At 40.9% G+C, this 24,971-nt stretch overlaps 1 protein-coding gene across 1 annotated transcript in view; it reads right to left on the minus strand.

Moving 5' to 3' along the window:
- Positions 1-16,048: 16,048 nt before the first annotated feature.
- The window catches only part of LOC107542183 (uncharacterized), a 35,165-nt gene continuing 26,242 nt past the window's right edge, over positions 16,049-24,971 (minus strand). Inside the window, exons 16-19 of the mRNA XM_016219425.2 lie at positions 24,536-24,615; positions 23,742-23,785; positions 20,420-20,499; positions 16,049-16,341 (exon numbers count right to left, since the gene is read on the minus strand). Of these exons, the coding sequence (XP_016074911.2) occupies positions 16,219-16,341; positions 20,420-20,499; positions 23,742-23,785; positions 24,536-24,615 (327 nt within the window). The 3' untranslated portion in view covers positions 16,049-16,218. The remainder of the gene's footprint in view (positions 16,342-20,419; positions 20,500-23,741; positions 23,786-24,535; positions 24,616-24,971) is intronic.

Below are 24,971 nucleotides of genomic sequence, written 5' to 3' on the forward strand. Positions count from 1 at the left end.
TTTTTATTGATTTGAGAGACAGAGGAAGGGGCTGATGGAGGACGAAGGAAACAGATCAGTTGCCTCCCGTACACACCCTCACCAGAGATCAAACCCACAACCTAGGTATGTGCCCTGGCCAGGAATCAAACCCAAAATCTCTTGGTGTGCGGGATGACACTCCAACCGACTGAGCCACCCAGCTGGGCTTAAACTCTATACTTATTAAATGATAGTTCCCTACTCCCCCTTCCCTGAAGCCCCTGGCAACTACTATTCTCCTTCCTATCTCTATGAACTTAACTACTCTAAGTACCTCATATGAAAAGAATTCTGGAGATAGATGGTGGTGATCATAGTACAGCAATGTGAATTTATGCAATGCCACTGAAACTGTACACTTAAAATGGTTTTTTAAAAAGCCTATAGTTTCTGGAAGTGGGCAAAAGTGCTTAAATTCCTTGAGCTCTACCCATAGATGCCTCAGGTTGGACCCCAGTTTTGAGCCAAGCAAAGATTTTTGTGGACCAAATATGGGAAGTTCTGTTAGCGCCATCATTTCATCTTTTAAGTTACTATTCTTTGATATGAAGGGTGACTGCCTTCTACATTTTTGGGCTGGAGATTTCTGTTATGGTCACTTAATTCTGAAAATCGATCATGCAAAATTTGCTGCCTTATAATACAACGTTTTGCTAATGTCAGTTAACTAAGACACTAACAACAGCGGCGCAGGAGCTTACTAGCTGGTAGTCTTTAATGGGCTGCGTTGAATGTCTTACCATTTTACAGGAAGAAGCAGCAGCCCAGGCGAAGGCTGATAAAATTAAGCTGGCATTGGAAAAACTGAAAGAGGCCAAGGTCAAGAAGGTAAACTATGGATCACTTTTGCATGGGGAAGTTAAATTAATGACATTTTATTATACTTGTTTATTAAAAATACAATGTCAAGTGGTACTTCCCAAATAATTGTAATTTTTTCAATTTAAGGACAAAGATAAATTATATAGGTATTCTTTCTATGACATCAGTTAGCTCATTTATGTTAGTATACGGCTGGAAGTTTTCCAGTCTCTATACCCAGGGTTCCCTCACACCCAAGGAGCCCTCTCTGGTTCTGCTTTGCTGTTAGCTAATAGCAGGTGGCACCACCTTCTGGGCCTGCCTTAGTTGGGCTAGAGCTCAGCTTCTGTTGGCCTTGCCTCCATCTCAGCATTTCTGTGACCGCTTGTGTGCATTTTTCATATTCCCTGAGGCAGCCTCCGGCCTCGCTGCCTGCCCTGGATGTCCAACTTATCTCCCAATGTACGACTCAAGAGCTTTTCACATATAGTTGGGTGAATCATTCTTTTCATCAAGGGCTCTTGACTTTATGTTCATGGCCCTTTGAATAAAGGCATTCAATACATGTTGATCGATATTCAATTAATATTCCATGACTGTCCCTGGATCCAGACTTTTAAAAAATTTATTGATTTTTAGAGAGAGAGAAAAACACACACATCAATTTGTTGTTCTGCTTATTCACGCATTTATTAGTTGATTCTTGTATGTGACCCAACCTGTGATCAAACCCGCAACCTTGGTGTGTGGGGACGACAACACTCACTGAATGAGCTATACAGTCAGAACGGGACCCAGACCTTCAGTTTTCTCTTTGAGTCTCCAGATCACCCGGTTGCATGCATCCTGTGACGCCCGGTTCAGTCCAGCTCTCCTCAGCCTGGGCCCTCAGTGCTGCCTGAGCTGTACCGTCCAGTCGCTCTCCCACTAACCTCGGAAACTCTTTCTACCTTGTCCCCTCTTAAACCCTCCAGGACCCCCTCCCCCTCCACACCCGCTCAGCTAATGGTGTTGCCGCCCGCTGCACTCACCTGCCTGCCTGCCTGCACCTGTGACACAGAGTCCATAGTCTTTCCTGTTTCTTAGAAACTGTCATGTTTCTAGGACCAGCCTGTCCTCGTGTGCTCCAGTTCCCATCCTCGCTTCTTGTCCCTCTGATCAAAGCCTCAAGTGGCACTCAGCTCACACAGTAAAGCACACACTCTCACGATGGCCTGAAGCCCCTCTATGACCTGGCTGCCCTCTGCCTCGCACCACTCCCTCACTCACCCCCTTCTTACTAGCTGGTCTCAGGGCTGCTCCTTAAATGGTCTAGGCACACCCTTGCCCTGCCGCCTGGAAAGCTCTCCCCCAGATTCCAGGGGGTCCTCTCTGTCCCTCTTCTAGGTCTGGTCACTTGCCCAGGGAGGCCTTTCCTATCAGACATCATACACACCCCAGTAACTCCCTGCCCTTCCCAACTTTTTCTCCTCAGTGCTTCCAACACAGTCTACCTTATTCATTTGTCGTATTTACTGCCTACATCTGCTCCTTACCCCCACAGAGGCTCCTCCAGAGATTGTGTGTGCTCTTCACTGATGCATCCCCATCTCGCAGAGCAGGTGCGAGGGAGATAGAGAGGTGAACAAGTCAGGTGAGGTCCCTGCTTGTGGAAAGATAAATTCTAGCAGGAGAGAGAAGTGCCCAAGAGAAAGTAAAGCAGGAAGGAGTGATAGGCCCAAGCAAACCTCTGGTTGTTTATAAAATGAGGGCCAGGTTAGATATATTTTCAAGAGGGGAAATGAAAAGAGAAGTTGTTTCTTATATGAAAAGGTAGAGCAACTAACACATTCAGTGTGTTTGCTTCAGCTGGAGGTTAAGAGAACAGGGAGGAGAGAGCAGCTGCTTTCCGCTGTGTATCAGAATCCGAGAGAACATGGCCATAATTTACTGGAGGTGAAAAGTAACAGTAACACCAGTCACAGCCTGTCCTGATACAACAACGAAGATGTAAAGCAGAAAAACCATCCTGATCAGTGGGAAAGGAAAATTAAAAAGCCAGCTTGTGTATTTGTGCTGATTTCAGACACTCCAAATGTCTGTCTTAAAACAAAAGTCTGTGTGTAGCACAGAACGTTAAGAAAATAACTCACATACTCATACATAAATAAAATGACTAGTAGATGCCCACATACCATCTACACGGTGCTTTTCTCGAGATTATGGAAAACAAGTTATCTCAAGTACTTTGCCCTCCAGTGTTCTGAAATGTACACATCTTGTAGGACAAAGCTTTGGGAACCGGGAACACAATCAGACTCACTTGTTAATTTTGTTTGTTTATTTGTCTGTTTTAAAGCTTCTGTAACCCAGGAGAACAATTCCATTTGTAAATTTTATTATAGAAGAAAAAAATATTGCAAATGACTCAGACCTGGGATATTCTTTCATTTAACAGCTTGCAGAAGAACAAAAAGACTTTCTAAAAACTATAAAATCTTTACTGGAATGCAGCAATTTTCAACCCTTTTCGTCTCCTGGCACACATAAACGAATTTCTAAACTTCTGCGGCACACCAAAAACACATTTTGTCCACCTGAGAAAGAAATATAGGTATAATTTTGATTTGTTCACACCAGATGGCTACTGTTGTTTGTGTTGGCTGTTGTCATTTTTTAATTTGACAGCCTAAGGGAAAAGAGGTCAGTGCCCCTGACTAAATAGCCAGGTAGTGCATGTTTTAAAATTCCTGCAGGTCACCAGTTGAAAATCACTACTGTAATGAATTAGAAAAGGCAAGCTTTTCATTCTTGAACCATTTTACCCTGTATCACATAGTGTAGATATGAAAAGTACTTAGTTTGCTAAATCACATAACTGCGATTTAGCACTGTTATGTGTTGGTGTAGATACTCTTCAGTTTGCAAATGAGATGGAAGGTGTGAAAAATAATAAATATGATCCCTTCTTGCTAAAATCACCAGCCTTCTCTTGTTTTTTTCATTTTCTAAGTTTTATAATTGTGGACATTTATAACTACATGTGGATTAAATTTAGTTTGCAATTTCTGCAAAAAAACAACTTTTCATCATTGTCAAATTATGTGGTTTATTTTTTTCTATATACATATATATAGAAAAATAGAAGAAAACACCAACATGCCTTATTTTCTCAAGATCTCCTAAGTAAGAATGAAATGTGATCAAACATCATTAATTTTTCCCCCAGGAAAATTAAGTCTTCTAAATCCTATCATCGGCAGTGAGCTGCAAGAACTTTTAAAACATGCCATACCTGACTATTTAGTCAGGGGCATTGACATTTTTCCCCTTATATTGTCAAATTAAAAAATGACGACGGCCAACACAACAGCCATTCGTTGTGAATTAATCAAAATTATACCTTTTTTGTTTTTTGTCATAGCAGCAAAAAAAATTTTTTTTGAAGTGCTGCAGAATTTTAGAAATTCATTTATGTGTGCCATTAGATGAAAAAAGTTGAAAATCGCTACTTTATAGCAATAATTCTCAGCAGAGAGAAAATAAATCATAGTATAGACCTCTCTTTGAACAATATCTGTTTTTCCATGCAACCCTCCAGGCCTCATTTTTCAGGTCAAGTGAATGTTTCTTTGGCACTGGCCCTATCATTGGCTCCTAAGAATTCTACCTTAGTGACAGCCAACCCTCTTTGTTTTTAGTTTCCCACTTCAGGGGGCAGGATGTAGGGCAAACTTGTTTTTCTCTGTAGGGCAACCGTGTTTCTCTCATACCCTGTTTGCCTGGAACATGTCACCTTTGCATGGTTCCTTTTTCCTCAGGGTCACCAGCCCCAAACCCTAACAGATTATTAATTATGACTGGCTTACAAAGCACAATTCACTTGAGACCTGAGGCTGTGTAGGGATAAAGTCTCTGTTTCAGAAAGGATGGTGCTGGGGGATTTGCAGAACTGGGCAAAAGCAAATGGCATATGTGGTAGGAACAGGAAGACAGGGATGGAGAAACAGGCAGGAGAGATGGGCAAGCCCATATTATGCAGCTTTGTTGGTCTTGCTAAGGATTTGGGGCTGTATTTGAGAGAAATGGCAAGCTTCCAAAGGGCTTTAGGTAAGGGAAGGTGACTCGTGGAGGGGAAGAAGCCTACAAATGCAGGCTTAGCTGGAGGCCAACTCAACTCAACTAGTGCTTGGGTTTGATGGCAATAGAGATGAAAAAACAGGATGGATTTAACCAATATTTAGAAGGAAGAATCAACAACAGGATTTAGGAGTGACTGGATTTGAGGGTCAGTGAGCTTTTATTGCCTGTGTCCTGCATGACCAATTAGGCAGATGATGATACTATTTACGGAAACAGAGAACAGTGGGGGAGCAAGTTTGGAGGGTAAGATGATACCAGTTTTACAGATGTTGGGTTTGAGTTGTCTGTGACGTATCCTAGGGCAGCCATGGAGCAGACAGTTGAATACATTGGTGTGGAGGTCAACAGAAAAGGCTGGATTGGATTTGTATATTTAGAGATGGTGCTGAGAGTGGGTTAAATGACTTAGGGAGATTGTATAAAATAAGAAAAGGGTTAGAATTGACTGGCCTTGGGTAATTTAAAGTGGGAAAGAAGAACAGTTAGTAGAGGGTTAGAATAGTCAAAGAAGGTGGGGTGAGGTGGGGATCTGGAGTGTGGGATACCTTGAAAGCCAATAGAGGAGATTGTTTCAAGCAGGAGTGGTCAACTGTGTGGATGTTGCTGACAAGTCAGATAAGAAGAGGGGTTAGCAATTTTCTTGGTTTAGTCAACAGTTTTACACTGTCTGAAAGTGGCTCCTGGGTTTTAAGCCCTTGGGATTTCTACATACTTTTTCTGAATAAATTAGAGCAACCAATTAGTCAGAAGCCCTGCATTAATTGCTTACTGAGTCCCAAAACCAGATTAAAAGACTACTACTAAAAGGATTTCATTATAAAATGTGCATTTTATATTTTTCTGTTAATGTTCTACATACATTTCAGGGTGATGGAGAAGAAAACACATTTTAAAATAATAGCCAAATTGGTATAACATTCTCTCTAACTTTTTTTCAGTAGAGGAGGTTAATGAAGATTCATTAACTATATCTAAAAACTGTGGTTAAAAGCTGTAATTTAGTTACTAGCCCAATTGGTAACATCTCAGTTGACTATACCAGTTTCATTGAAACTTGCCATGTGTGTGACTCAAAACAACCTTAAATAATTGCACCTTCAGAAAATTTTCTCTTCATTTCCACCTTTCATTTTGACCAGCCAGTGGTGGAAACAAATCAATCTTATTTTGATTGAACTTCTCAGAATTTGTGAAAACCACTGTAGGCAGTTATACGCTGTGTTTCTGCCATCTCATCGTGCATGTGCTTTCAGCTGTTATTATTTTCACGGTTTCTGTGATGGAGCTGAAGACAAACATTTTTAAATACTGAAAGCGATGAAAAGGATCCCAGAATAGAAATCACTTAACTATATGTGAACACCAATTCCCCAACTGACTGTTCAGAAATTTTTTAAAAGCACATCACCAGTTACTTAGCTTATCATGTTCAGCAAATGAACTAAATAAAGTAGAAACTCTATCATAAGGCACTTTCTTAGGAAAAAAGCTTCAAAATGGAATCTTTAGTTGGAAGAGGTCATTAGACAGAGAAAGAAAATGAAATCCTGATAAAATGTAAATTACAATGATAGTTATCACTAAACAGAGGGACTCAATTCAACTGCCTGAAATTTCTGGGGAAGTTGCATTCTATAAATATAATTTATTATTATCTCTTCTACCATTGGCAGAAGAAGGTCTGTGCTTTTGTTAGCCTTTGGCCAAGTTTGGTGGTTTGGTTTCTACCAATAGCACATGCCTCATGATTTTCCTCTTCAGAGCCACTCACATTGACCTCATTTGATCGCATCTTAACCCTGAGACATAGGCAATAATAGGGATTATAATTAGCCAGCCGGCTTTCACACAGTAAGAAAAGGTAAATCCTTAGGACTGTGGACCCGGTGTGCGCCTTCCCGCTCCACCCACCTACCACATGCCCTGAAGCTGTTCTGTCAGAGGGAGCAAGCCTGTAATTAGCGCCTCCCTAGAAGCCCAAGGTCCTGGGAAAAGGCCCTTTTCTTCTCAGCGTGCCAGCAGGGAAACATTTCTTTGCCAGGACAGGAGGCCTTTATGCTGGGTTTGCACAAAGGTTACCTGGAGCCCAGAGAGAACTATTCTGGTTTTCTTTTTCCCTTCCACCTTCTTGGTGCTAATCAAAGTAGGACATTTGAGATTTTGGGAAGGTTTTGGGACACTCCTTAACCAGGTCTCTGCCACTGAGGATGTGGTACAGGGGCAAAGAAATCTTCCAGACACCTGCTCCTGACAACTGAGCTTCACAACCAGGGTCAACTCAGGCCGAGAAAAATGCTATGGATGCATTTGCCTGTGACCCTGGGGCTTTTTCTTGGGAACCAAGGCCTAAGTGGGAATTCCAGGAGAGGCGGTTTGCTTCTATTTTTAACTCCTCAAGCTACCTCTCAACTAGCTAAACTGTAACCCATAACATTGGTCCTGAGGCGATACGTAGTCTAAAACACAGCCTGCAACTCCTGGGACAGTGCAGTCTTGCAGTCTTCCGTTTAGAGGAGGCGCGGTGGGTTTTAGGGCCAGGGTAATACTGTTAAAGCGCTTGGAGCCCTCTCCCCTCCCAGAGGAAAGATGGGCTCAGGAACAACCTTGTAGCCCCAGGGTCGGGCCCGAGGCTCCCGGGGAGCAGACAGGGCCGCGATCAGCGCGCTCGGGGGCGACGGCAGCGTCACCCCACCGTGGCCCTGGCGAGAGTAACGCTGGTGTTGCTTTGTTGCAGGACCAGAGGCCAGCTCTTGGCCACCAGGACCCGGGGGCGCCCCGGGCCCATCACGCTCCCAAACCCGGCCTGCCGCCGCCCCCTCCCGTGCGGCGGTCCTCGGACACCAGCCGCAGCCCAGTGACACCCCCCAAGCCCAAGGGCACGGGCTTCCCAGCGCCGCCCGACGACCTGCCGCCGCCGCCCCCGCCGCCCCCGCCTCTGGACGACGACGGGCTCCCGCCGCCACCCCCGGATTTTAACGACGAGCCTCCGGACTTCGTGCCCCCGCCTCCGCCAGCGCTCGGGGGGGACGCGGGGTCATTACCTCCCCCGCCCCCACCCGCCCTGGCGCCCGGATCCCAGAGGCCGTCCCCCGTTGTCACGAAAAGGCCCCCCATTCCCCCAAAGAGGCAGGAGAGCCCGGGGCCGCCCAGCGGGGAGCAGGATTTCATGTCAGACCTCATGAAAGCCCTGCAGAAGAAGAGAGGCAACGTGTCCTAAGGGGAACCTGCGGGTGTCTTTGCGGGACAGGGTCTCGTCCTTTCCAACCGCGGGTATTTTTTGTGACTTGATTGTCCTGACATCGTGGTCATTTTAGAGAAAATACTGAAGTGCTGGCACTAGGAAGGATGCAGAAGGTATCGCCGCTCCCCAGTGCCTTCCTAACCAGTAAACTAACACAGAGTGTAGGGCATCTTTCCGCTGCGCTGTCTGTCCTGTGGTTTCCAAGTCACTGGATGTGTCTCACCTTCCAAGCCAACCAAACTGGTGTGTGAAGCTCATTCAGTTTATGATGTTCAGAGCATCAAATTAATAAAAGTTTTTTCCAGAAGATGGTCTTTCTAGAAATATCAGTGTATAAATCTAACGGAATATCAACACTTCTAATAATATACTTGATCTTTTTTGTGTGTTTTTTAATATTACAAATGTCCCTTTTTCTCCCCAATGACCCATTCCACCCTGTCCCGTCCCCCTCCCCAGTCCCTGTCACTACCACTGTCCTTATCCTTGGGTTGTGCATATACGCATATAAATTCTTTGGTTACTCCCTCCCCCTCCACCCACCCGCCCTCCTCCATCCCTCTGACATTCATCAGTCTCATCTATGCTTCCATGTCACTGAATCTATTCTGTTCATCAGTTTATTAAGTTCTTTAGATTCCACGTATAAGCGAGATCATGTGATGTTTGTCTTTTGCTGCCTGGCTTATTTCACTTAGCATAATTTTCTCCAGGCCCATCCATACTGTCCCAAAGGGTACGAGATCCTTCTTCTTTACAGCTGTGTGGTATCCATGGTGTGAATGTCCCACAGCTTTTTTATCCACTCATCCACTGATGGGCACTTGGGCTGTTTCCAGATCTTGGCTATTGTAAACTGTGCTGCTATGAACATCGGGGTACATATATTCTTTCTGATTAGTGTTTCAGGATTCTTAGGATACATTCCTAGAAGTGGAATCACTGGGTCAAAAGGCAGCTCCATTTCTAATTTTCTGAGGAACCTCCATACTGTTTTCCATAGTGGCTGCACCAGTCTGCGTTCCCACCAGCAGTGTACCAGGGTTCCCCTTTCTCCACACCCTCGCCAGCACATGTCCTTTGTTGAGTTGTTGATGGCAGCCATTCTGACAGGTGTGAAGTGATACCTCATTGAGGTTTTAATTTGCATCTCTCTGATGATTATCTTTTCAAAGAAGCAGCTCTTGGTTTCATTGATTTTTTGTATTGTTTTTTTACTTTCTATGTCATTAATTTCTGCTCTGATCTTTATTATTTCCTTCCTTCTACTTCTTCAGGGCTTCTCTTGCTGTTCTCGTTCCAGTTCTTTTAGTTATGTTAGATGGTTCATTAGATCTTTTTCTTGTTTCTTGACATAGGCCTGTAATGCTATGAATTTTCCTCTCAGGACTGCTTTTACTGTGTCCCACAGATTTGGGGTTGTCTCTTCATTTTCATTTTTTTCCATGAAGTGTTTGATTTCTTCCTTGATCTCTTTGGTAACCCATTCATTGTTTAATAGCATGGTGTTTAGCTTCCATGTGTTTGAATATTTTTGGGTTTTTTTATACTGCTTGATTTCTAGTTTCATGGCATTGTGATCTGAGAAGATGCTTGATATGATTTCATTCTTCTTATATTTGTAGAGACTTGCCTTGTGCCCTAACATGTGGTCTATTTTTGAGAATGTTCCATGTGCACTTGAGAAGAATGTGTATTCTGTTGCTTTGGGGTGAAATGTTCTGTAAATGTCAATTAAATCCATTAGGTGTAGTGAGTCATTTAAAGTCTGTGTTTCCCTGTTGAATTTTTGTCTTGATGATGTGTCCAGTGCTGACAGTGGGGTGTTAAAGTCCCCCACTATGATTCTGTTGCTGTTGATCTCCCCCTTAAAGTCCACCAAGAAATTTTTTATATATTTAGGTGCTCCTGTATTGGGTGCATAAATGTTTATAAGGGTTATTTCCTCCTGTTGGATTGATCCCTTTAGTATTATGTAGTGACCATCTTTGTCTCTTGTTATGATCTTTATTTTAAAGTTTGTTTGGTCAGAAATAAGAATTGCTACTCCAGCTTCCTTTTCCTTTCCATTTGCATGGAATATTTTACTCCATCCCTTCACTTTTAGTGTGTGTGAGTCTTTTGCTCTCAGGTGGGTCCCTTGTAGACAGCATATATTTGGGTCCTGTTTTCTAATCCATTCAGCTACCTTATGTCTTTTGATTGGACCATTTATTCCATTTACATGTAAGGTTACTATTGATATAAACTTATTTAATGGGATTTTTCCCCTTTATGCTGATGTACCTTTCTCTCAGTATTCTTTCTTTTTCTTAAAACAGTCGTTTTAGCATTTCTTGCAGTGCTGGTTTGGTGGTACTGAATTCCTTTAGCCTTTTTTGTCTGGGAAGCTCTTTATTTCCCCTTCAATTTTAAATGATAGCCTTGCTGGATAAAGCAGTCTTGGTTGCATGTTCTTGTTTTTCATTACCTGGAGAGCTTCATGCCTCATGCCACTCCCTTCTGGCCTGAAGAGTTTCTGTTGAGAAATCAGCTGTCAGCCTTATGGAGGTTCCCTTGTAGGTCACTGCTTGTCTCTCTTTTGCAGCCCTTAATATTTTCTCTTTGTCCTTGACATTTGCCATTTTAATTACGATGTGTCTTGGAGTGGGTCTCTTTGGGTCCCTCTTGCTTAGAACCCTCTGTGCTTCCTGAACTTGCGTGGCTTTCTCCCTCGCCAGCCTAGGGAAGTTTTCTATCAGTATTATCTCCACCAAGTTCTCTATCCCTTGCTCTCTTTCCTCCCCCTCTGGCATTCCTATAATATGAATGTTGTTTCACCTCATGTTGTCCCAAAGCTCCCTTACACTGTCCTCATGCTTTTAAGTGTTTTTTCCTTTTTGCTGCTCTGATTTTTTTCTACCTTGTCTTCTAAGTCACTTATTGTATCCTCTGCTTCATTGAGCCTGCTTTTAATTCCTTCCAGTGCATTCTTGTTATCAGATACAGCATTCTTTATCTCTGTCTGACTTTTGTTTATGTTATATATCTCTTTTTTCATATTTTCACTAAGGTCCTCGATCTTATCATCTAGTGTCTTCTTAAGTTCCTTGAACATCTTCATAATTAATACTCTGAACTCTGTTTCTGATAATTTGCTTAACTCCATCTCATCAAAGTCTTTTTCTGGTGATTTTTCCTTTTCTTTAATTTGGGGGTTCTTTGTCTCCCCATTTTGGTAGGTCTTAGTGTTTGTATCTATATATTAGATATATTTGTTGTCTCCCAGTCTTGTGGGGAGGGATTTTGTATTGTGAGACCAGTGGAGCCCAGAGGTGTGTTTTCCTTATACTTCTGAGCTCTTTGCTCTAGGTGTGTCCCTTTTGTGGTGTCCCTTTTGTGGGTTGTGTTCTTCTGTTGTTGTTGGGTCTAGAGTGTTGTTGACCAGTCCTTGGCAGGACTCTCCTCTCAGGTTGGCTAACTGTGTGTCTCAGCCCCCCCCCCCCCCATCGTGTTAGCTGTTGTACGGGTGCTGTCCAGGCAGGACAATACCCAACTAAATTTCCAGGAAACAAGGGGTACCTTACAAATTATCTTGACATTCACAATGAAAACAACCCAAATGAAAATAGAACTGGGAAAGTGAAGGGAGAGCACAAGTTTTAGAGAAAAAAATAACTTAAAAAAAGGAGAACGAAAAGTAAAGTTTAGAGAGAGAGAAGTATATTGTTATTAATAGTGACTAAAATTTAGAAAATAATAATAAATTAAAATGTAGAAAATAGAGAAGCTACTGGGAGATAATAGAGGGACAGAAAAGATCCTGAAAGAAGGGCCAGCAAAAAATTAATGGAGAGAATAGGAATAGGATAATAGTTGAAAATGAAAAACTAAAAATACATTAAAGAGAGTAAGAGAAACTAACAATCTAACAAAAAGACGGGAAGACAGAAGGGAGGAAAACAAAAGAAAAAGAAGAAGAAAGAAAAAAAAAAGTTTTGCCAATGTATCAACAGGGGAGAGAGAGAGATAAAGCCCAGGCAGGGAGGGAGTCCCATAAAAGATTTGGAGGAAACTATGGAGAAAAGCTGTAAACTTGTTGGTTATAATGATAAAGTCCCAGCCATTAAGCAGGAATATCAAGAAAGTCTTGATTCTGGAAGCAAGGATAAAACAAAACAAAGCAAAGAAACAAAGCAAAACAGACAAACAAAACAAAAAAAGAAGGTAAGCAAAACAAAATTCTTTAAAAACATAAAATTTTAAAAAATTAATTAAAAATTTTAAAAATATATTTTTTAATTATTATAAAATTTAAAAAGAAAACAAATAATTTTTTCCCTTTCACTTCTTCCTAAGGGAAAAAGAGAAAAAACAAACAAACAGAATGAGTCAATCAGGTGGGTTTCTTCTGGGCAGCTTATGCTGTCTGAGGGTCACTGTTTTGTATGCTGATTTCCGTTCTCCTGGGAGGTACTTGTGTATCATCCAATGTGAGGAGCCATCTAGGTTTGGCTCTGGTGTCCTTAGGCAGATGGTTGATCTGAGGCTCTCCATGGACCACCTCCTCTTGTCAACTATTTTGCAACTTTGTAGTTGCCTGGTCTTGCTCCAGAGTCTTCTGTAGAGTCTTTAGGGTGCAGGGTGGCTAGTGTAGCCCAGGGTATCACCCCCTTAGAGGTGTTGCTGTTCAGGCGCTCACTCTGCTGGAGTTAGTCTCTGCTCCACCGCCAGCTCCTCAGTCCCTACCCTGTCCTGATTCTAGTTCCCCAGGCTCTGGCCTGCTGCAGCTTCAGATTGATTTCAGCCTGTTGCCTTTTCTGTATGGACCGTTTCAGCAGCCTGGGCTCAGTGGGTTCAATTAAAGAGCATTCTGATGAGCCCTTTGCCTGCCCAGGCCCCAGCAGGGGTTTTCAGCTTTTCCTCCAATTTCTAAACAACAGTCCCAGAGAGTCTCATTCTTGTGATGTCCTCCTGTGAGCTGCTCTCCCTTCCCCCTCAGGACTGTGTGCCCTGCGGGGATGTCTGGGGCCTCAGTGAGTGGGACCCGCCCCTTTCCTGTTCGGGGCGGTTCTCCCGGCTGCAGGAGACAGATAGAAACATCAATGATGAGAGAGTCATTGATCAGCTGCCTCCTGCACACCCCCCACTGGGGATCAAGCCCGCAACCCAGGCATATGCTCAGCCTCTGAGCTGGACAAAGTACTCAGTTTGTTCATTGTTTTCTGAGCTTGCTAAATTGCCTGTCTGTATTTCCTTGTGTGTCGTTGAGTATTTTCAGAAGTGCAATTTTGAATTCTCAGTCATTTATGTCACATAGTTCAGTGTCTCTGTTTTCTGGAGATTTTTCCTTTTCCTTCCAATAAGCCTTACCACCTTCATGGTTATTCATGGTATTGGATTTCTTCTCTGTCTAGGCATCAATGTGTGAGTGGAAGTTCTCTAGCAGACTAATATGAAGAGGTCTTTCTATTCTAGTAGGTGGCACTGAATCACACGTTCTTTTTAGCTCTATGAAACCCCAGTGTTGACCTGCAGTCTCTGGCTGGATCAGTGTAGCTGCAATGCATCGGGGTTGGGAGTGGCTGTGGAAAGCCGCCAGTTTCTTTGTTGCTTTGTCCTCCCAGTAATGGTGATCTTGGTCCTATACCAGGTCTCTCCTACACACCAACCCTGGAACTAGTCACAGAGTACACCCTTCACTCAGGGAGAAATGGGATTATGTAAGGCTAGTTCTCAGGCTCACAGACAATGTGCTCCACAACCCAACACCAAGGGCAAAGGAAGGCAAGCACATTCTGGAAGGTAGGAGAAGCAACGAGGCTCCATTGCTGTGTTTCTCCACCTGAAATGCCGACAACTTGACAACCACAGCCATACTCCTGTGCTGTGTGTCCTTGCCCTGGTTTCTTGGCTCCGCCACAGCTCATACTGCTGACTCCTGCTGGTGCCCACCAAGCCTCTTTGCTACTCCCAGCTGAAGAGAGTCGGCCGCAACCAGATTCCTCACCTCTCCGCAAAGCCCTGCTGTGCGCTCCCAGCTGCCAGGCTGCACCCTTGGCCCCTATTAGCCCCTCTCCCTTTTTGCCTTACCCTTTTGCTCCACTTGCCCACCTTTAGATGTTTCAGTGCATGGATCTCTCAGGTGTTGGGCGCTGAGCAGGGAATCCTTTGTTGAGTTATAGCTGTTCAAATTGTTGAAACTTCAAGGGGAGAGACCAAGAGGATCTCTCACGCTGCCAGTCCTCTGACATCACCTGCCAAAGAGCTAAATGAGCATTTTATATGATTCCATTTTCTTTCCCTTTTTAGCACATCAATTATACTTCTTTTTTTACATGCTAGCAATTGGTTCCAGGGCTAAGGTAAGAAATAAATAGGATGAACATAGAACATCTTATCACACCAGAAAACAAGGATGTTATCAGAAACTAGGATCATGTCCAAAGAAGCCAATATGAATAAAACCTCACTGGCCAAATACAGGACACTGTACATCAGTAAGGATAATAAATGCAATTGTTTAAAACAGAATATGCTTAAATTCAGGAGTTCATACTCACACTCACATAATCAAGCCCAGTGCTTGTCTTTGGAGCATGCTAGGGAACCCATCATTAGTTGGCCTTTCTGTATCTCAGGATAACCAAATAATTAATAATAAGTTGTTTTCTTTTCTGAAAGGATTCCTAACAAAAGAGTGATAGGATTAGATTATCATCATTTGCAACCTTATTGAAACAGTGCAGTGAGTCAAGGTGGTGATTGTCAGTGGTTACTGATACTACAAAAAGAGACCTGGTGGAAGGACATAACACTTGCCTCCTGGTAGCAAGTATTTTTATCAAATCTGAATCAAGTGCTAGATTTACAGAAATACAAGGGACACAGCAACATATTTAACAATACCACAGAGATGCAACCAGCAAAATACAGACTGGGAAACACTGCAGAGTAAATTACCTGGTTACGTCAACTAAAAGAAAACAAAAAATGGCAAGAAAAAAAGAGGTACCCAGATATCAAAAGAAACTTAAAAGGGCCTAGCTGAATAGCTCAGTTGATTAGAGTGTCATCCTGAAAAGCTAAGGTTGTGAGTCGGATATCCAGTCAGGGCACGTACAGTAATCAACCAGTGAATGCATAAGTACGTGGAACGATGAATCAGTGTCTCTCTTCTTCTCTCCTTTTCTCCCTTCCTCTCTTTCTCTAAAATGAAAAAAATTTTAAAAAACACGTAAGAGATTTTGTCAGCTAATTTTAATGTACAGTCCTTATGTGTATCCCAATTCAAATAAACAATAAAATGATGCTGATAACATAAAATAGGAAAAATTTGAAAACTGGCTATTTGATTTCATGCATTAGGGAGTTCATTGTTAATTCCCTTAAGGTGAAATGGTATCATGTGCATATGCTTCAAATTATTAATGTTTAGAGATGCATACAAAAATCTAAATTAAATGAAACAATGTCTGGGAATTTCTTTAAAATATTTGTGGATATATAAATTATACCTCAATTAAAATAGTAACTAAGAACATGGGGGAAGTGTGTAGGGGTGTAGATGAAAGCAAGATTGGTCATGCACTGATGATTAATAAGCTAGTTGAATGGTAAATAAGGTTCATTAAACTATGCTCTTTACTTTGGTAAATGTTTGAGAATTACAACAGACAAAAAAAGCTCTAGGAGTACAATGAAACTATTATACTTATTAGATGTGCCCCAAAGTACTGGGTACATAGTATTAGATGGACACTTAACAAATTCATTAAAATATTCTCAAGATTTTTTAGTTATTGAGAATAATTCACAATTTACCAAAAATACTTTATTATTCCATTAAGGTTATTAATTAGGACAAAAATGATCACAAAGATGTTACAAAGAATAGGTCCAGTTTATTTGGTTAAAAAATACTTTTACATACAATCATTATTGTACAATTCAGGATTGTCATCAAAATGTAGATGGTCATTAAGAATTTATCAAATTGATTATTCCATGTTGAGTTCAATAATAGAAGTATTCATTAATTAATTTTTTCCTAATTAAGATGAGCAGCTAACTCTGAGATCTCTAGCCCAAGAAGGAGTAGGTGAGGAGTAGCCTGCTTTCTCCGCTGCAGAATGCTTCTGGAAAGGATGCTGAAGAACCTGCTGCAGAAGATACACCTGTAAACAATTTAAGTAGGTAAATATAGATTTTCTTCCTTAGGACCCTTATAAATTTTCTAAATTTCTAAAATAACAAGGTAAGTTTTAAATTTGTTTGAAAATGTTTAAACATTTTATATTTTATTAAAACTTCAACTATAGTTGTTACTTAAAATTTCTATTGTTCCACAGAAAGTTACTTAAGTACTAGTTTTGTGTTAAAACAGGAGAGTGAATATGTAGTGTTACAAAGACTATATATATATCTTGATAATATTAAAACTCACAGCAGTAAAAGGATTATAATTTTCTAAAGTATTTACAAAAATAAAACTCTCAATAATTTGCAATCTTTCCAAATCAAGGACATGGATTCCAACTTAGGCTGCTTCCTTACTTGCAATTTTGCCCCATGGTAATAAACTGAGGCATCAAAGAACACACCTCTTTAAACAATAATTCTAGGAACAAAATGTGTATTTTCATCCAGTCATGAAACAGTTAAGTCATGAGGATGTAATGTACAGCACGGTGACTATAGTTAATAATACTGTATTGCATATTTGAAAGCTGCTAAGAAAATAAATCTTAAAAGTCTTCATTCCACCTGGTCAGTGTGGCTCAGTGGTTGAACTTCGACCCAGGACCCAAGAGGTCACAGTCATATTCCAGGTCAGGGCACATGATTGGGTTTAGGGCTCTATGCCCAGTAGGGGACATGCAGGCGGCAGCCGATCAATGATGTTTCTCTCTTATCAGTGTTTCTATCTCTCTATCCCTCTCCCTTCCTCTCTCTCTAAAAATCAAAACATTTAGAAAAGTCTTCATCCCAAGCAAAAAAAGATTTTTATAACCATGTATGGTGCTAGAGTTACTGTGGTGATCATTCATATGCACAAATATCAAGTCCTTATGTTGTACATCTGAAACTAATACAGTGTTCTATGTCAACTATATCTCAATTAAAAATATTTTTCCAGTGGTTTTATCACTTCCTTGGATATTACTAAGAAAATGCCTCGTTCTAATAGAAAAAGGCAGATGATTATAAGAAAGTAAAGCCAAGAGATCAAATAGGGTATATTACCATATTACAGTATTTTAATAGGAAGACTGCAGCAGCAGCAATCTTAGCGCTCCTCTTCACTTCGCCCCAGGTCCTTCCTATACGAAGCCTTTCAGTAAAGTCAGCGTTAGACCTACCTAATCTCACCTGCTAGTTTGAAAGCTCCCTGAATCAATTTTTAGTACTTCTCCACAGCGCCTCATGTAGAGTGGATTCTCGAGAAATGTTTGAAGCGAGAAGGTAAACATACGTTGTGTGTGTAAATGGTTTCATGTAAAAGGTTTAACAGAATCTTGTTCCTTTCCTGCATGACAGTGAACCCTCAGTGAATGTTCTAGTCTGCTCCCTGGCGCCCTGACGAGGTGAGGCGGTGTGTCCGCTGTGTCATCAGACACCATTGCTTCCGATTGAAAAATAGCTTCCGACTGGGAAACTGAACACCTGAGAGACTCCTCAGGGCTTTCTTTAGTGTGGTGACTCCCAAGGCAGGTCTCCTGTGGGGACACTGCAAACTACACCTAGGGCTCTGGCAAGAGACACTGCTTTCTGTGGAACGTGAAGCTTTTTTATTTTTATTGAATTTATTGGTATGACCTTGGTTCATAAAATTATGTTTCAAATCACACTTCTATAACATATCATTTGTATATTGTATTGTGTGTTCGTCACCCAAAGTCAGTCTTCTTCCATCACCATTTAGATCCCCTTCACCCCTTTCCTTCTGGTAATCGCCACACTGCTGTCCGTGTCTGAGTTGTTTGGGTTTGGGGTTTTTTTTGCTTAATCCTTTCGCCTTTATCACCTAGCACCCCCACCCTCTGACAGCTGTTAGTCTGATCTCTGTATCTGTGAGTCTGTTTCTGTTTTGTTTATTTTGTTCTTTAGATTCCACGTACAAGAGAAATCATACGGTACTTGTCTTTCTCTGACTGGCTTGTTTCACTCAGCCTAATACTCTCCAGATCCATCCACGCCTGTCGCGAAGGCTAACATTTCCTTATTTTTCACAACCAAGTAGTATTATTGTGTAAATGTACCACAGCTTTTTTTTTTTTTTAATGTCTTTACTGACTTCAGAGAGAGGAAGAGGGAGAGAGAGAGAGAAACATCAATGATGAGAGTCATTGATCAGCTGCCTCCTGCACGCCTCCTATTGGGGATCGAACCCGCAACAACAGGCATGTACCCCGACCAGGAATCGAACCGTGGTCTCCTGGATCCTAGGTCGATGCTCAACCACTGAGCCACGCCAGCTGGGCTGAACCACAGCTTTTTTATCCACTCAGCTACTGATGGGCACTTGGGCTTCTTCCAAATCTTTGTTATCAATAAAACAACAAAAAAAGTGCTGGCGAGGGTGTGGAGAAAAGGGAGCCTTTGTGCACTGTTGGCGGGGTGCAGACTGGAGCAGCCACTATGGGAAACAGTGTGGAGGTTCCTCAAAAAATTAAAAATGGAGCCGCCTTATGACTCATAACCCCACTTCTGGGGAATATATCCAAGGAAAACTGAAACAGTCTTTGGAAAGAATATCTGCACCCTCTGCTCGCTGAGTGCCCCTCACAGCAGCCAGGATCGCCCCCGCCGCTCCCCAGCGCGGCTCTCGCCTCCTCACACCCGAGCTTCCCACGGTGCCTGCTGCTGGTGCGGCTGCTGCCAGACGCCTGCCCAGGGGACCCTGACGTCGCCCTGTTTGTAGCCACGCTTCTGTCCTGTGTCTTTCTGAGGGCAGTGGGGCCAAGAGCAGCCTGTGATAGTCTTGTGCATCTGAATGTTTACTTGAACTTGGGAAGATACCTCCCCATCCACTGTGGGCACTGCATCGTTACTCAAATATAATTTTGAGGAAGGGAAGAAACAAAAGGGAGGAACAAGCCAATGAAACAACTTATTAAACAATGTTTAGTTTCCTCAGCTTAGACTGCTTTACCTAAAGATTACTGAGTTATTTCCCTTTTCTTTGTTTTTCCTTAACACCAAAAAATATATATATATATATATTATTTAAGAATATTTTAGTTTCTAAAATGAAAACCTAGAGTTGTCTGGCTAATTAAACTACTAAAATTAAAATTTAATCCAAGTTCCAAACTAGAAATAGCCAATTTCCTCTCTCATGTGAACTCTGATGGGGAAAGTGATGAGAATGATTCTGAGGCTGTGACCAGTTTTAGAGAGTGAGAGAGCCATGATCACCAACAATGTCTGCTCCTGTACAGGACAAAAGAGTGAGAGCATAAGGCCAGGGCCATTCCACTTCTAAAAATATATATTATATGCAATGCATTTTAAACAATTAACTATGAAATAGTTGAGGCATAGAAGAAGGTATGCAGAATAATATAATGAACTCCTGTGTAGCTTCCATTCAGCTTCAGAAATAAAATACTTCCAATTTTTGGGCCAAGTTTCCTTTCCTGACTCAAATTTTCTTCTTACTGCAAAGTCACCACTGTCCAAAGTTGAAGTTTGTCATCTCTATTCATTTTGTTACTTCTACTATATACGTGCCTATCCCTAAGTAGCATATAATATGATTTTGCATGGTTTTTGGTATAACTAAGTGGTAATACCCTGTGTGTATTCCTTTGGCACTGCTTGTTTTGCTTAATGTTACATGCGAGCTTCATCCGTGCTGATGTGCACAGACCTAGTTCATTCATCCTCACTGCTCTCAAGATCAATTTAAGTGGAGCCAGGTTGCTGCTGCCATCAGGCCTCCATGGATTTCAGAGATTGAATCCAAATTTCCCAAACATAAACAGCAGCAGCAGAATAAAACCCTCAGACGTTCAAATAATGTACCTATATAATATAAAGGAATATTTTTAAATTTTATTAAAGGATAAATCAGAAAATATGAGAAAGTAATTTACTGATACACAAAAAAAGAGAGACCAGGCATTGAAAATTCTGGAAAGCTGGTGCTGGCAATGGTCTAGTGTATCACGTCTGCAAACAAAGTCAGTGTGTTTAAAATGTGACATATTTAAAATTAATAAAAATAAATGCAGAAGTCAACCACCTTACCTCTGAAAAATCATTCCTTTCTGCTTTTCGCACTGCAGATTCTGCCATCCAGTTCTTCAGCACGTATCTAGGATTAACAGCTTAAACAAGAGGGGAAGCACATATTGGAACCACAAATTACTAGGTCAACACAGGCCGTACAAAATTACAGCTGAAATTAGATATTATTCAAGAACTTTGCTGGAAGGCTCTAAAGAGAAGAAATGATCAGCATTAGTCAATTTTGATTATTTATAAACAATGTACAGTATTTATTACCTTATGGTACAGAAAAAACTTTTTGAGCGATATTTTTTCTTTTCAGTGTTTCATCAAGTTGTCTTTTTCAGTATGTTCAGTTCACTAAGTATTTTATAAAGAACAGAGAAAGCAGTGAATTCATCTGAATTAGGCCCTTTATTCTAAGTGGAGAGGAGAAAAGTTGCTGCTTTTAACATCCACAATCATAGTACTAACGTCTGACTCAGGAGCACTGCTTAGAGCTGATGCTGCCAAGAACACACAGGAAAGGTTACCTGCAGGCAAAGTTCTATTTTTGATAGTAACCATGCATTTCTAAATACTAAAAAGTATTATAACAATGGCACATTTAGAAAAATTCCGGAAACTATATCTTTATTTGAGATGAGATTTTTTCAAAATAATTTATCAACTAGGTGGCATAAGGGAAATTCTAGAAATTACTATTTTGTGGTTTTCAACAGCAGTTTTCTGAGTTTTTTGAATGCAGGAAAGAAATTGCATTTCACCTTGTTTTTAAAGATACGACAAGACATAAGAGATAATTAAAAATACAAGTGCCCTGTGACTCAGTAATTCTAATTCTCTAAAAATATAGTCTATGGGGCAAATTTAAACATTAAAAATATTATTCATATTATTAAGGAAAACTAGAAATAACTTAAATACTTAATAGGGGAATGGTTAAGTCAAACATTACATATACTTTCAAAGAAGTATTATTATGCAGCTATTTAAAATGTTGCATTATAAAAAAAAGAAAAACTGCTTAATTTATTTTTAGTGAAAAAAAGATCCAAAATTATAACCCTGTATGATTACTACTGTATTTTCTCCTAATCAATACACACAGAAAAAGAGAGACTAGAAGTAAATGCATCAAATTGTCTTTGGGAATACAGGAATCTTTTTATTCTTTTTACAAGTTTGCCTTTTTCAAATTTTAAAGAATTTATACAGAAGTACTTTAAATAAAAACCCCTGTACACAAAATATATATATATATACTATCTTTAAACAAAAAGAAAACTACATGCAATAAAAATTGTGGAAGCACTCAACTTAGACAAATTTGACAAACATTTTCTAGAAATCTGCCAACAAAATACTGTTAAAATACATTGGGAATTGCAGTTATAAGCAGAAGTACTTTGAATCATATTATAAATATACAAAGTAGTTAAAAATCATAAAATTATGTATCTGTTGCCCTAGCCAGTTTTGCTCAGTGGTTCTGGCCACACTGCGCGTCCCTCACCACCAGGATCTGCAGGGGCCGCTCTTCCCCTAGCTGTGCACCACCCAATGCCCCACTGCCCCATCCCCCACACCCCCGCAGTCCCCTTAGGCCCACACCATCATCTCAGGGGACACACCAAGCCCCCACCCAGCCGGCAGGCAGGGGGCCCCTCTGCCGCCCCAGCCCCTTAACAGTTCTTGTGCAGTAGCGCACACGTTGCAAATCGCTGCCTTAACTGACAGCCATTTCACCTGGATCACCAAATGACCTTGTCTAATTTCCACTGAGTCCTCAGAACACAAAGGAAAGGTGTCTGACTTGCCATCAGTCTAACGTTCACTTTGTGTTATTTTCCAAAAGCAGTAAGTTTGTGTTGAGCCAGCCCTGGTTTGGGCCAACTTGGTCCCTCATGGTGGGGGCCATTTCCAAGGTGGGGGCGGGTGGTCAGTGGAGCAGGCCTGGGGCTGTGCTCTATAGTGAGGTTCAAGCCCAGAACTTCAGTGTAGCCGGCCTTGAGCTTTAAATAGCTGTGTTCTAATCAGCTGACCAACAAGATAGATTCTTCTGAGCATGTGCCACAAATTCACTAGTACACATGAAGCAAAATTACACTAAGTTTTTAGAATTACAACCAACCTCATTTTATTGCAGATGCATATATTTTAGGGCTTTTGAAAATATCTACCTGGCAATATAAGCTGAATCGTGTAATGCTGGAGCTACCTAGAGTAACCTAACCTATTAGTGTCATCCCTATTTCATCTACATGAATCAAGTCCCTGGTGACACCAGTAGCTCTATACAACCCCTAAGTAAGGCAAGAGTACTTAAGGACTTAGAATTCATATTGCAAAAAGAACTTCTATTTTTCCTTTCTCCAAGCCACGTGTCACGTAGCAAACTGAAATCAATATATAAGGATGATTTATTTTTAGAGCTATCATTATTTGAACGTTTACTTTGGCCCAAGCACTGTAACAAGATCCTTTATATATATTATTGCTCATCATTACAACATCCCTGCAAAATATCCACATTTTACAATAGCTAAGGGCCTTAAAACCTGGAGAGGTAAATATCTTTCAGATTATACATCTAAAAAGTGGCAAGGTGTGATTCATCTGCCAGATTCTAAAACTCATGTTCTTTCTACCGAGGAGTTAGAAATGGCCAGGAGTTTAGGGTGGGGACCCTGGGGAAAAAGGAACCATGCAAAGGTGAAATGTCCTGGGCAAACAAGATACGAGAAAAAGAAGTGTGCCCTACACCCGGCCCCCTGAAGTGGGAAACTAAAAACAAAGAGGGTGGCTGTCACTAAGGTAGAATTCTTAGAAGAAGCCCATGAGGAACAAATATAGGAAATATAAACCCCTAGACTAGTGAGTTGCAGAGGCGACCCTTTTCAGGACCCCTCTCGCACTCCAGAGCTTTGCTTTCTTTACACTAAACCTTTGTACTCTTTCCCTTACTCTTCTGTTGTCCGTGAACTTCATTCTTTGACTCCACGAGACAAAGAACCCAGGTAAGGAGACAATCTGGTCTCACCGCCATAACCCAAACCGCCTTTCTGTCTCTCTCTCCACCATCTATTAAGGCTGAATCACTTTAACACCAATATGCAAACTGGCTGAAAACAAAGCTATCATGCTCTGAGTTAAAAACCACCCACTGAAATTAGAAAGCCCGTATATGATAGTCCAACTCAGCTAAAATTTATTCATCTAGAATTCTTCTTGTTTAAAAAAAATAAAGCTTAGTTCCCTCAGGTAGTTCCTTCTGGTTTAAAAAATGTTGCTTTTATGTGATTATTTAGTTTCAAAAAAAATCAAACTGATTACTTACCCATCATTCTTCTCCTTCTTTCAGAATCTGAATCATTCGTGTTACTAAAAAATGAATAAAACAAAAGACAAAATTACCTACTGTCTCCCCAAATTATCTTTTTTTCAAAAGGGTGGGAATTATTTCACAAGACAAATATTGAAAAAAATTAAAAATCACCTTGAATCAGTGTCTGAAAGGAATATAGAAAATATGAGTTAAGTATGTAAAATACTACCTTGTTTAGTTATTTTAGGTAATATCAAACCTTTTATTTTTACAAAAAAAATATTTGTCTAAAAATAGTCTAAATTGACTGAAACATTTCCTAATCTTAAACACAGTTTTCTGAAACTATTTTAACTTCTCCTTGATTACTCGGGACCATCTTTACAAACAGCCCTCGGTGGCCATGGAACTGGGAGGGCGATTTGCTCCCGTGTGTCCTGCGGTCTCCTGTCTGTCCCTTCAGCTGCCTCCACCCACGACTCCTTTACTCCTTCCTGTTTGTTGCTTCTACTTCATTTTGAGTTATGAAACAAAATAACTTCTTACAATTGTGTAAGATGTGCCAGTAAGTCAACATCGGATGAAAGCCTGAGGAGCTCTCCTCCACTTTCAGGGTTTGGAAAACCTGGGGAACTGTGTGATTGAAGAGCTGATGCGGGGGAGGTGTTACTGCAGCCGCCTCAAGCGTGCGAAGTGCCCAGGAGTAAAAAGGAAATGGTGAAAAAGGAAAAGGGAGGGATCTGATGGATTAACTATGCGAAAGTAATATATCTTATGCTTTTTTGCAGATCATTAGATTGCCTTACCTCTTCAGTCTCAAAAGGTACTGGGACGCCCAGGCAGGGAAGAGTTCATGCTCTGAAGTCACCTTCAGTGCCCAGAATTGCTAAATGAAAATACAGCAATAGGCTGCTTATTCTATTTGTATTTGTTCAGTTCATTTTAACTCCACGTTCCTTTTAATTATATTCTTTAATAACTTATAACATCCAGATTTTTTAAAGTATACTATCTCAAGTAGAAGTAGTACTAAAAAGGAATATTTCCCTTTTCTTTATATAATATTTAACTCTAAAATCTAATTCATAGACAAACATGTAATGGCATGATTTAAGAGAAATAAAAATATACAAACTTCTATTAAAGAGATTACATACATGTGACTACTTGCATTACCAAAAGTCTTCCTTTAAATAGGGAACTCCCTTAATGTAATTTATTTTTAAAAGCTTAATTTGCAAC

The sequence above is a fragment of the Miniopterus natalensis genome, chromosome 1 (genome assembly GCF_054644295.1).
Source record: "Miniopterus natalensis isolate mMinNat1 chromosome 1, mMinNat1.hap1, whole genome shotgun sequence".
Lineage (NCBI taxonomy): Eukaryota > Metazoa > Chordata > Mammalia > Chiroptera > Miniopteridae > Miniopterus > Miniopterus natalensis.